The 13630-nt window shown below is 47.3% G+C and overlaps 1 protein-coding gene across 1 annotated transcript in view; it reads left to right on the top strand.

Annotated features, from left to right (window-relative positions):
- The window catches only part of HMCN2 (hemicentin 2), a 563480-nt gene that overhangs the window by 486341 nt on the left and 63509 nt on the right, over positions 1 to 13630 (top strand). The window contains exon 80 of the mRNA XM_086924818.1: positions 10724 to 10961. Within this exon, the coding sequence (XP_086780944.1) occupies positions 10724 to 10961 (238 nt within the window). The remainder of the gene's footprint in view (positions 1 to 10723; positions 10962 to 13630) is intronic.

The following is a 13630-nucleotide window of genomic DNA, read 5'->3' as shown; positions in this document are numbered from 1 at the left end:
TTACTGGCAGGGTGATACGGTCAATAATTTACGGTATTCATGGTACTCGCAGGGAGAGGAGTGGGAGAAAAAGGGAAATGAATGCTGTTTATGTACATCAATTTCTTCAATTTCCACAGTCGCCCCTTTTTACATTACAGCGTTCATTTTTGTAATTGATTGGGGTACAAAAAATAAACAGGCGTGGTTGAAGAATTAATATTTGTCAATATTAACATTTGGCATATAAACATGGACAGTTGATGTGATGGGCAGAATGCAGCACATAGGAGATTGCAGTTGTCGAGTTCCTAACATTCAAGCGTACTACATAGCATAAATGCTTCTGACTCAAAAATGTGACCAATGAACATTTGGACCAAGTGGTTGAGGGCGGAATTCAGTTCAATATACAAGGTTTCTTCGTCACAGTGTCTTTTAGCAGTGAGCCATCACTGGTAGGCTCTGGTCCGTGTCCTTTCGTTGGCGCTGTTGAGCACCGGCGGTGGAGCTATAGGTCCAGCTCGGGTCTATCCTTACGCGTTGCAGGGTGCGGTCAGTCCTCTGCTGTTAGACCACAGTCCTGTTCCCTAACCAGTCCTTTTAGTGGTGCCTTATGCTCGGCACCTATATTTCCGTGGCAACACCCTTTTCCCATCTAAATGCCGTTCTTCCTTTTGGCGTGAAGTTATAAGGAAAAGGGGGTGTGTGGTTCGAATAGTCGATAGGAGAGAGGGCGGGGTTGGGTCAGAGTTCCTGGGACACACAAAAGTGACCAAGGGAGCAAAGGATAACAAGCAGGCAGGCCCATCAATCGGGCTCAAAGAAGGGGGACGGAGACTCCAGGCACACGTGGGTTAGCAGACGGAGGGCTTCAGGGCAGCCCGTCATTTTTCATTTTCCCACGTTTGAAATTGCTGTCTCGTCCCGTATCTTGTTGCTCTGCAGCTCCACCTTTGGTCGAGGTCGCATGTGTCTCAAGATCTGCAGCCAGGCACGTCCGACCCTTCTCCTCCGGTGATCGCAAATCTTTGAATAAGTACAAAACAAGTTTTTAGAGAACTGACAGAAGAAGTCATCTATGCAGGTGAATTCCTCCCTCGAATCTACGCACTTGGGAGTTACGCTCATCGGTCACAGTCAGAGGTCTATTACCAAGCAGTGCATATGTCGGCATTCCTACTGAGTTCATGCCAAGTTTATTCATCGTCCTATTTATAACTCAAGCAGGGATAAATAAGATTCCCATCAACTGTGCATTTCATCATATTCAACATTTCGGAACATTTCCCTTCAAGGCTGGCTAACCCTTTCAAAACAGGGCGGGGACGCTATCATCGAGAGTCAGGGTAAAACAATTTTTTTCTCGAGGGACGACAGTTACTCATGGTCATCATTTTTATATCCGGAACAGCAGCTGGGGTCTATCAAAGGGGGCGGGGACGCTTCGGGCATTCGCGCTTGGGTGCAAAAGGGGGTGGGGCAATCTGGGCATTGGGGGTCAATCTGGACCTTGGCGCTTGTCTCTAACAATAAAAATTAGGATGCCATTGACATATAGTTCCCCTATAAAAGGCCAGATTAGGGGACCGTAGTCGTCTTACCTGTCCTTTCTTTCTTAGCCAATTCGAGTTCATTCATTTTGCGGAAAGGAGAGGTAGTAATATGGCGAGATACAATCATTTTAGTTTCTGTCAATTTCGCTGAACACCTTCGCGTTCAATAAGTATCCAATCAGACTGGTGCTGACGGGGCACAATGTTCCTATACAAATAAGATGGGACAGGAGGACTCTCGTAGGGAGTGAGAGTCGTCCGCAACCTAAACGAGCCATTCGGTACACGTATGACATATATAGATAGAGATATAGAGAGAGAGAGACAGAGAGAGAGAGAGAGAGACGTGTACAGTAATAGGTCATTTAGTGCGCTCACAACACAGAACGACAGAGGTCAGGTAACACGCAAACGCAGACAGAGGGAAGACATAAATCCGTACATTACATACACATAAACTCAGACAAGGGAAGACAGTACATGTGTTACATACAAAAGAGTTCACGACAAAACATAAAACAGTTACTGGCCAAACAAAAAGTTTCCTGCATGCTGCGCATCTTTAGTATCCTATTTATTTATGTGTTGAGCTCTTTTTACCTTTTTCCTCCTTTTCCTCTCGTTTACTTCCTTCGCGAGTGTTCTCAGTTGCTAATACTCACACCGCAGTCTGGAATTAACCTGGTCAGGCTATTGCTCATAGGTGGATCTTAAACCATTTTTTATTTTCTTCCTTTGGCTGGATGTTCTCCGGGCTGAGGCAACAGAGAGTATCGACCAGGAGAACAGTCGGGCAGTTTCGTTATATCTATAAGAGGGTGAGAAGGAGGTGGTACACTTCGAACATCAACAATATTTTTAACTTCCCAGACGGGTGGTGCCTGGGTACCCTTACCTCAGGACTTTCCCTAGTCCTTTCCTTATCTAATTAAACGTCAAAATCGCGTTATCTAGCGTGCTAATTTCGAGTCAATTTCCGTCATACAGTACCCGTCAAGTTTCTATGTCAGTCCATCCTCCCAGTCATTATGCTCTAATGGAGGAACAGTCATATCTAAGTCTAGCGTCAGTACTATGCTCAAAGCTCCCCTTCCCTTATCGTCGGTCGTTCGATCATCGCTCTTCCATTCTCCAGCAGACGTTCCGACGTGACCTGCAGAAGGGAGGAAAAAGAAGGGGGTGGGGGCAGCATTCAAACCACATCAGCATGCAGTAGTCCGAAAATGTTTTTACTTACCACATACTCGACCTATCTCAATGTAGTGCATTTCTCTACCATCTCGGCGTTTAAGCCCAGTGGGACCAGTAGTATCAGATAGATAATCATTGATGATCTGTGTATCTACATGAGTCACTTGGTCGCGACCCCTTTAGGTTGCGTGCAAGGGTGGCGGTCAGGTGGCATTTCTGTGGTGTCGTTTAAGGGCGTCTAAAACATTTTTTTTCGGCTGCCTGTGACTCATAATGTAGCTGTTAAATACCGGGCCTTTTTAACCTTCAACCTTAATCATACTTTCCCGTAGCTCACCGTAGTAATACATTCAAAACTCATTAATGCAACCGCTACAATTATGCTTTCTTTTTCAAAATACTTTTAATAAAAAGTGCTGGTGTATAAATACAGGCCTACGACCCAGTGGACCGGCCATGGAGCAGATTGGAACTGTGCATAAGAAGAACAAAGTTGGTGGCAGTTCATTGCATAAAGTGCGGCAGTGCAATAGAATCGTATCGAACTTTCCTACAGGGCAAGCATGATGCATGTCAATAATTCAGTTTCCCAATTAATTCATTAATTCATTATCCACATGCTCACTCATTTCCTACATTACACCAGCTCATTTTCCACATCATAAGTAGTACCTACCCTAAATCAGTTCATTGTCCCAACACATAATCAATATTGCTTTCTTCTCTGAGCACATACTCAATATCCTTCTTATCTACTTTCATTGTCCAAAAACGACATACATATCTTGGAGCATCAAGGCTGAGCAATCAGGGTGCAACAAGGTTTATTTAAAAAGTCTTATTTTGTGTCGGCGCCATTTTGGGCGAGGTCAGGCAAGTCCCATTATAGTCAGAATATCTCTAATGACTCGTGGTTGGACCAGAACCTCTTTTATCAGTTCAAAAAGTTTATCGCAATGGGGTAACAGACTAGCAGCATAAACTAACAGTCAAAAGGTGGGGAGGGCGGCAATGTTCTTTCCTACCGGGTCATTCTGATGTTCCACCGGAACTGAACAGATCTGTATCCTTGCTGGATTTTAGTCATTTTCAAACCGAGGCTGGCGCCGGCAGGAGTGCGCCGACGTCTCGTGGCTCCGTCGGAGGGCAGGGCAGGGCGGGGGGCACCTCGTGGAGAGGTCGGCCCCCCCGGCTCTTCTAGAATCTTCAAGGTTGAGGAGAGGCACAGGGCGTGAGCCCGTCCCGGGCAGGAAAACCCGCTCTGTGATATGGACCCTCATCAAGCAGGAGCGTTGGGGTGTCGCTGGAAGCCTCCACCTGGAGGGAGGTGGGGGAGGCTCGTTCGCGCCGCCTCCCCCTTCCAGCGACCCCGCGCCGTTCTCCGGCTCCAGTGTTTCGGTAAGGCCGGGCCAGGCGATGAAGATGGGGTTGTCGATGGTTGTGGCAAGGCATCCCCGTCCCTTGGTGGCCTGCAAGGCACTGTTTTTCCTGGACCTTTCGTAGCGGCCAGACCAGCGGACCAGGCGATGTGAGGGGGAGGGGGGGTCGGTGGCTGTGGCAAGACATCCCCTCCCCTTCGTTGTCTCAGCCATTATTACAGAAAGAAGAAGTGCTGTTGTGTGCAACCCTCCGGCGTTGTCGCAGGAGGGACTACCCGCGACTCCCCAGTGCCATCGCCGACGGGGGCCACCCGCAACTCCTCCAGACCAGGCGAGACCACCTGCAACTCGCCAGGTGTGGTCATGTGGCGGGACTACCTGCAACTCTCAGGGTTGTCCGACCTCGCCTTGGCTCCGGTCCTCGTCGATGGCCAGATCAGGCAAGAGAGGGGGGTTTGGGGGGTGGTCGGTGGCTGAGGCAAGACAGCCCCCCCCTCCCCCCGCCGTGGCCTGCAGGGCAGCAGAAGAGGGAAAGGGGAGACCTCCATGATTCCTCGGGCCGTCTGCCCTAAAGCCTCCCCTTTCGACTGCGGTCAGCCGAGCCCTGCACGCATCGAGGCCTCGCCTTCCGGATGGGCGTAACTGCGGACCTATTGCACTTCGGGAACTTCCGGAATGGGGGTAGGTACCTATTTATTTGTATCTATTTCATGTAACCGTTATTTGGGCGTGGTGGGCAATGAGGCAGACATGTTGGGAGCAGGAATAGACGGTGGAGCCTAGCTACCTCGTGGCTGTCTTGCTGTCAAACTTTTTCGCCATTTTTATCTTTCTTATTGCGAACTGTTTCTAACGTTTCTTATTTTATTTTTAGCGAAGTTGATAATTCATCAGTGGCCTACTGATTTCGCTTGACTCTTTTTCTTATATTTTTATGCCATAACCTATTATAAGCTATAGCGACTAGTCCACACTTAATGAACATGTCCTTATTAGGTGTGCCCTCCAGTGGAGCTGGATGGTTTATCTCTAATAAGCGGTCCGGGCTAAACAGGCTACCAACCAGTGGGGAGAAGATAGGCATGACGGATTACAACGGGGACAAAAGTCTGCATTACCTATCTTATCACAGCGGGCAAAGACTAGGCAGAATATTTCTATTCTCCGTTGTTTGGCGGCGGTGAATACCTCAAACGAACCAATACCGAACAATCGGTCAATCAAAACAATTCAGTGGGGAGAATAAGTGGGCACGAAAAGTTATCGCTACCCACTCTTTCTCTACCTGCAAAGAGAGACCTTGTTCTTCCCTGTTTGTAGACAAAGAATCTCCAGACAATAATCCACGAACGGCAGTTCGGGAAACAGTGGGGGAGGAAGATAGGCACGACGGATTACAATGGGGACAAAAGTCTGCGTTACCTATCCTTCACTGCTTGCAAAGGGAGAGCCTGTTGTTTTTCTCCGTTTGCAGACGGTGAATCTCCAGAGGTTTCAACAAAAGCGTAATACTAGTATTATCCAAAACAATCATTTCACAATTTGTCGCATTTACGCGACCTTACCCGGACCGGACCGTGTGGGCAGTTCTTCGCCTTCCTCCTTCCAGCGCCCGATCGTTCTCTTACTCCATGATTTTACCGCAGCAGTCCTGTGGGATTCCAGTCAGGACAGTAGGTCACTCAAGAGAGGTCCGTTCAGAATTGGTGAAGTTCATTCAATCAGCAGCCGGACGAGGGCCCTCTCAAGGCAGGTATACTCCGATCATTTAGATGTTCACCTCTTCGTCTGGATCTCTCTTACTGGACCTTATGTCACTGATGGACCCCGCGTTGGGACGCCAATTGTGGAAACGTCAGTCCATACTACTATCGATGCCCAGGCTGCTGGCGCAAGACGCCTCTTAGTTCCCATTCTGGATAGTTACCAAATAAAGAGACGGGCGCTGGAAGCAAGAATCAAGAACATAGTTTAATTCTCATGAGGAGAGCCTGTCATTTCAGACACGAAACAAGGTGCCATCGGGAGGTGCTCTAACAAATGAGCTTGAGACTCAGACTTTTATACCTTACAAAACATTTGACCTTACAATCAGGGCTTTGTGATACAAAGAAAAGACATCCCTATAATCCTCGTGTCAATCCCACCCCACATATGTTATCAATAGAAACCCTTGAACTGTCGATAAGGGAAGGGGCCATGACGCAGCAGAATGTTCCGCTGATTATCAGGATGTGTGCGCCTGATCGTAGCCCAGGGGGTGGGGAAGCCAGGATCAATAGTGGGTTCAGTAAACAGTATCTCCCGGCTTAGGCGATGGCCTCGGACATGTGTGGACAGTCCATCGCGGAGGGAGGGTTAACTAACAGAGGGGTTATTCATGAAAGGAAAGGAGGTGTTGGTCAGGCGCGGCCGTGAATCCCAAGGACAGGGTCTTGCAGAAGAGGAAGGTTTATGACTTGTCCATGTGAGGGAGAAGGAGGGGGTCAGGGTGCGCGCAGGGACAGAGTCGTACAGAGAGAGAGAGAGATCTTATGACCCGTACATGAGAGAACAGGGGCAGTCTGATACAGCTGGGGGGTTATGTCAGCTGAGGCGAAGGATGCTTCTTCAAGAGGAAAGTGGGGGGTTGCATGGGCCAAGCAGGAGGGTTGCCTTTCATAGCAGGGTCGCGCAAAGGGAGAGGGTTTCATGGTCTATGCATGTGGGAGGGTGTATAAGATACGCACAGGAGGGAAGCCGGGGATTCCAATGGGTAAAAGGCCGTGGTGCCTAGAATGGCTGTACATATGCATATGGGTATGGGCTCTTACTGGCAGGGTGATACGGTCAATAATTTACGGTATTCATGGTACTCGCAGGGAGAGGAGTGGGAGAAAAAGGGAAATGAATTCTGTTTATGTACATCAATTTCTTCAATTTCCACAGTGTCCTTGTTGAAGTTCAGCTTTCAGTGCAGATTCATATTGCACAACATCTCAGAGGAAAGAGACCATGACGCTCTCCTCATTGTTCTGTTCCTCTCCTTCCAGTAAACCAACAATGTGTATGTTATAACACCTCCTTCAGTCCTCCAGGTCCACCAGTGGTATTTTGTATATTCTAGACCTGTTCAAATTCGTCCCCTAACACATTAAGCTCAATTGCAATTCCACAGCCTCCGTTTTCTGTTCCGCAGAATCCAGCCCAGTTTGCATCATGGCTAGCTCTGTTCTCATTGATTTGACCTCAATCTTTCTTTGTGCTGTGATGGCCTTGACTATCCCTTCATAGGTTTTAATGGATGAAGGTTCTTGCTTCTGAGTTCCTCAGGTAAGGTCGCCATGATGGGAGTCTCTTTCTACTGCAGTTCACCCTTCTTAGCTGCGCCCTGCGCAGCCTCTGAGGTGAGGAGCTGCCTCTGGGATTTGAGCTGTTGTTTCGGAGGCATTAGAGTCTGTGTGCTTTCAGCAGTATAAGGCGTCTCAGAAATGTTGGTATTATAGGCTTGGGAATGGGGTGACCTACAGGTACCCTGATTGTCTCGCACCCTGATTACAAATCGCTGTGTCAGCTCATTCACAATCTTAACGTGTTGCTGGCCCAGCCAGTACGGGCTTCATAACTCTGTTAATGGGAGGTGCCCCATCATTAACTCCTAGTGTCCTGCTTTGATAAAATGTATTGTCCCCTATTGACCCTAAGAATACTGATCCTTATGGACCAAACAGTGAGAGTTGCAGGGTGTGTGGATCCTACAAATGTGCCAAAATGGCTCCATGGCTTCAGAATAGGCTCTCTCCTGTTCCAGGGCCGTAATCGATTATTAACAATGCCCTCTTATTTCCTCAAGCAGTACTTCATATATTAGGGAATTATTCTGTTTTTTCTCAAGATCCTAATGTCAGAGAGCAGGTCCACCGCTGCGCTTCAGTGGTGCCCCGTCATCTGCAGTATAAGCCGTCTCATTAATAAGACTCAAATTCGGACCGTAGCCCGTTCTTCCTTGGAGCTGGGTCATCTGACTGGCCTGCTCTTTCTGGTCACCATCCAAACCAGTGCTTAGCAATGATGCCTCAGGCCCTGGTGCAAGCAAGGAAAATGACCCATTTGACTATTGTTGGGGTAGCAAAATACAGCATCTATCAGGGCTCATTGGGCCCTTCAGGGCTCTGGGTCCGGGTGCACTGCACCTGCTGCACCGATGGTAGCTAATCCCCTCGTCCAAGTGCCTTACAGAGCCTTTGCAACGCTACGTAGTGCCGACAAGACTAGTCTACATCAATGCAAAGCATCAAGCTCTTTCCTTCATGTATTAGGATTACATATTACATGACTTTGTTGTGTTTAAAAGATTCTATCAAACTAAAATCTAGCAGGAACAAACGAGTTTAATTTTCCTTACTAATAGACATCTGCAGAGCGTGTTGCCTGAATTTTAGGCACTTATTTCCTGTGATTAAATTAGATCATCTTTTTGATGACAAATGCATATGTTGATAAATAACTATAAAGTTACAGACGTATATTTCTTGTCCTTTAAGCGGCTTTGGTAAAAGGCTCTGGGCATCTTCTCTTCTGAACTTTCACCTTATCTGTTATTGCAAAACTCCAGATAGTCGGCTCTCACCTCCCTCACTCTTCTGCTCTGGGCAAATAGTCTGTTTGCTCTTAGATGCACTAATGGTTCACATTTACAAACCTATCTCTCTTTCACTCCTGCAAATCGTGGCCCTCGGAATTATTCATTAACCTTCCTCTGATTGTCCGAGGTATTACAGGCTGTCGGAGATAAGTCATTTGTCCATCTGCCCTATTTAGAGTGGACGGTTGAGTGGTTTGTTTTTTACTGCCCGTCACTGCCAGAATACACTAAAAATAAATAAAATGACCCTCACACCCCAGGAGGGATTTTTGGGGGGAAATTAAAGTTTTACAAGTTTGGTGTAAGTGTCTGTAACCAATGATGGAGGCACACCAGACTTTTAAATGGCCTTGTATAGACCACTGTGATGGCAGAGAGCTCACTGCAGGGCCAGCACTAAACTCTAAATTTGGTGGACAGAGTAAAGGCAGGGTGGTGAATTTAAATCCCCAGCCACCCTGTGCCTCTGCTCCATCCACTAAACTCTAAATTGGGCCCAGAGTTAATTATGAGCTGAGATTCATGTTACATTTGCACTTTGCTGGATTTTATTTGTGGTTCCCCTTCCTGTTTATCTCTCTTGCCATTATTGATTCCTGTTTCCCTTTTTGGATGAAACATTTCCATCTGTCTATGACTTGACGGATGTATGTGGTGTTTGTAAAGCTCAAACCTGGCTGTAATGCAGAGCAGCACTGAATGGGGGTGGGGAGAAAAGGCAAAGATGCAGTCAACAAGGGATTGGAGGGGTACCTTGTTTCTTGGACAGGAAGAGGGATACTGTGTCACGATGTAGTGTTCCTTAAAAAGGTATGGCTTCAGGTTTTTCCTAAATTTGTACACGGTTCTACTTTATGTTTTGGCTTTAATTTATTCCAGCTTTCAGGGGTTGTTCTTGTTCTCTATTCTGCTACTGACTCAATTCTTTCCTTCTCAGTGTTTGTCATTGCTCTTTCTTTCTGTTCTTCACTGAACTCTTTCCCTCTCTTGGTGTTTCACTTGGTTCTCCTTTCCCGTTTTGGATCAATTATTTCCATTTGTTGAAGTTTATCCTGGTTCTCTTTTCTGTTTCTGATTACATTATTTCCCCCAGTCTGTGTTTCGCTTGGTTCTCCATTCTGTTTGTGGTGAATTCTTTCCCTCAGTCTGTGTTTGTGCTCGTTCTCTTTTCTGTTTGTGGGTGAATTATTTCCCTCTATCTGTGTTTGACCTATTTCTCTTTTCTGTTTCTGGTTGAATTCTTTCCCTCTGTCTGTGTTTGTCCTCATTCTTTTTTTCTGTTTCTGGTTGAATTATTTCCCTCTGTCTGTATTTGTTCTGGTTCTCCTTTCTGGTTTTGGCAGAGCGCTTTCCCTCTGTCCATTTTTGTCCTGGTTCTCCTCTCCATGTTTGGCTGAATTATTTGCATATATTGGTATTTGTTGTGGCTCTACTCCTGGTTTTAGCAGAAAACCTTTCATCTCCTGGTGTTTATCTTAGTTCTCATTTCTGCTTTGGATGAATCATTTCCATTTGTCTGTGTTTGACCGTGGTCTCCTTTGCCTTTACAACTTAATTTTTCCATCTGTTGGTGTTAGTCATGGCTCTTCTTTCTCTTCTTCACTTAACTGTTTCCCTCTGTTTCTTCTGGTTCTCTTTTCTGTTTTTGTTTTGCTGAATTCTTTCCCTCATCTGTTATTTGACCTGGTTCTTCTTTCCCTTCTATTGTTTGTCTTGGTTCTCCGTTCCAGCTCTAGCAAAATTATTTCACTCTGTGTTTGTTCTGGTTCTCTTTTAATCTTTTGTTGACATTCTTTTTCTCTGCCTGTCCTGGCTCTTCTATCTGTTTCTAGTGCACCTTGTTTCCTTCAGGTTGTGGTTCTAATTCTAACAAGTCTCTTCCCTGCATCCAGTTATTAGTAGGTTCTCTTTGCTGTCTATTATTTGGTTATCTTTGTTGTCTGAGTCTTTCTTCTCTGTTGAATTTTATCACTGCCTCCCCGCTGTGACTCCAGGATTTCAACGAGCGCTACATCCAGACAGGCCCTGGACAGCTCTACGCCTGGTCCACCCCTCGCGTGGTGCAGAATGGAGCTGTGCTGCCCCTGCACTGTAACCACACTGTGGAATACGACCATACCCTGGGCAGGCAGCCCATGCTCGTCCAGCACCTCCAGGGCAGATCAGTGTCGGCCACATACCTGCCCCGGTCTGAGGAGCTGCGCTTCGTGCTCACCGTCGCCCTCCGTCCAGGTAAGCGGGGGACCAGCGAGCCAAAGGGCTGATTTATTCTCATGTTTCCACAACATCGCATAACGCCACCTTCAAGTGCATAACAACACCTTCGTAATGCATCATGCAATATATATGTGTCGTGTGCCATGCTACATTGTTAAATATTTACAGAAGGAGTGAAGCTTACCCTACAGCAGTTTCTACTTCATCCCCATCGACTGAGGCTCTACATGAGTAATGTACTCTCGCCACATCTCCACTCCGGTCCGACCACACCACCTTAGTTTGTTGTCATTATAAGCCTGCGAACCCTGCACATTTACGGTGGCATCATCCCAGGATCCTCTGTGCCTGCTACACTGGCACAGAAAACCCACTCTCCTCTTTGAAAGGTTATAAACTCTGCACTGGTCTTTGCCAAACTTGGTCTCTTTGTCCTTCTAAGTCTCAGACCTAAAACACAGCCGCATGCTTTCTAAAAGCATTGGCCCAATCACAGGTTGGATTCCAATAATCTGTAATGCGTAGCGCGGCTCTGATGATGTGATTGTTTGTGACCTCTGGTTCATCGCACTAAACACCATTCTCAGGGGCTCCTATGGTTCAGGTCAAACGATGACTATGGCTTTGGTGCCGGGACCAATGATGGACGTCAACAATCTCCTACCCACACACGTCTGTGAAGTTATTTCTCAAATCTCGCCTGAAAGCCTCCTATATTAGGGGGAACTGAACTAGTTGCTTTATTGAGGGCTGCTGTACTAAATGGAAGTTGTTTGAGTGCTGGTGCCTGGAGCTCAGAGCTTTGAGCTTTTCTGTGGGGTGAGGTTTGTCCCCTGACCAGTGATATTGATGTTATTGGTGGTCCGCCCAGTAAAAGCTCATCATATTAGGGGCTTCAAGCCAATGTAGGTGTAACTCCTCTGATTTACCTGCAAAGTTCTTCAAGATTACTTGCTGTTTACCAAACAGTTTTCTCCCAGTACAAATGGTCGCTGGGGAGGACTAAAGCTTGGGTGCTGCCACCCACTATTTTAGGTTAAAAAAAAGCCCATATTCAATCAATGAGATAGAAAGTGTCCCCGCCTGCCTGGTATGAGAGCAGTGGTTGGCCATCACCCTCATTGCGGTATGTACCAGGAACGTGGTTCCTTCTACATTGCATGCGCAGAGAGGTAAACCCCTCTTCAGTCCGATGCTGTGGGGGTGTCCTCTTTCGCTCCATCATTTTTCCCATAAAAGATTAAATCTTGGTCTGCACCACTTGGGGTTGATGCGGCTCGGTAGGGATTCATCAATAATGTGCAATATGAAACCCTCCTTCTCTAATCACTGCAAGCAGGGTACAATCAGTAAACAGCACAATGAGGCTCCTCTGTGCACACACCAACACAGCATTGTTAATAGTGAGTTGTTAAAATACGGCTGCGCTGTTCAACTCTACATAGATCAGAGAGCAAAACCCTGCATCGTTCGTAAAGCCATGAGGGTGACATTTTTTATGAAAAAAAATATGAACAAAATATGAATCAATAAATTAAAATACTCATCTGCCAGAAAGTGCAAGCTCTCTGTTGGTGAAAAGACCTGTTGCTAGCTTACAGCCCGCCAATTGTTTACCATTGGTTTCCATTACTGTCACTCTTATCTGCTTACTTTTGATTTGTTAGTTTGTGTGGACTTCCCTTCCTTTTCTTGTATTTGTCCCTCCCATGTCCTTACAGTGCTTGCTCTTCAAACACTACTTTTTACTTTCAAGTTAAGCACTCCGTGAGAGACCATGTGCTTTCCAACTGTCTACCTTGTGTACTTCACTCTGCCACCCTCTCCATGTTGCTCTCTGTCGCCTGTGACCTTTTCCCTGCCCGCTCCATGCTGCACTCACCCTCTTGTACTTCTCCCCCTGCGTTGCTTTCTCACCCATGTGCTTCTCCCTGCCTGTTCCATGTTGCACTCACCCTCTTGTACTACTCTCCCTGTGTTGCTTTCCCACCCGTGTTCGTCTCTCTGCCCGTTCCCTGTTGCACTCACCCTCTTGTACTTCTCCCCCTGCGTTGTTTTCCCACCTGTGTGCTTCTCCCTGCCCGCTCCATGTTGCACTCACCCTCTTGTACTTCTCTCCCGCATTGCTTTCCCACCCGTGTGCTTCTCCCTGCCCGTTCCATGTTGCACTCACCCTCTTGTACTTCTCCTCCTTGTTGCTTTCCCATCCGTGTTCGTCTCCCTGCCCGTTCCATGTTGCACTCACCCTCTTGTACTACTCTCCCTGCGTTGCTTTCCCACCCGTGTGCTTTTCCCTGCCCGCTCCATGTTGCACTCACCCTCATGTACTACTCTCCCTGTGTTGCTTTCCCACCCATGTTCGTCTCTCTGCCCGTTCCCTGTTGCACTCACCCTCTTGTACTTCTCCCCCTGCGTTGTTTTCCCACCCGTGTGCTTCTCCCTGCCTGTTCCATGTTGCACTCACCCTCTTGTACTTCTCTCCCGCATTGCTTTCCCTCCCGTGTGCTTCTCCCTGCCCGCTCTATGCTGCACTCACCCCCTTGTACTTCTCTCCCGCATTGCTTTCCCACCCGTGTGCTTCTCCCTGCCCGTTCCATGTTGCACTCACCCTCTTGTACTTCTCCTCCTTGTTGCTTTCCCACCCGTGTTCGTCTCTCTGCCCGTTCCCTGTTGCACTCACCCTC

Source organism: Lissotriton vulgaris, chromosome 5, assembly GCF_964263255.1.
Source record: "Lissotriton vulgaris chromosome 5, aLisVul1.2, whole genome shotgun sequence".
In the NCBI taxonomy this organism is placed as follows: Eukaryota; Metazoa; Chordata; class Amphibia; order Caudata; family Salamandridae; genus Lissotriton; species Lissotriton vulgaris.
This window is presented reverse-complemented; position numbering and strand designations above follow the sequence as displayed.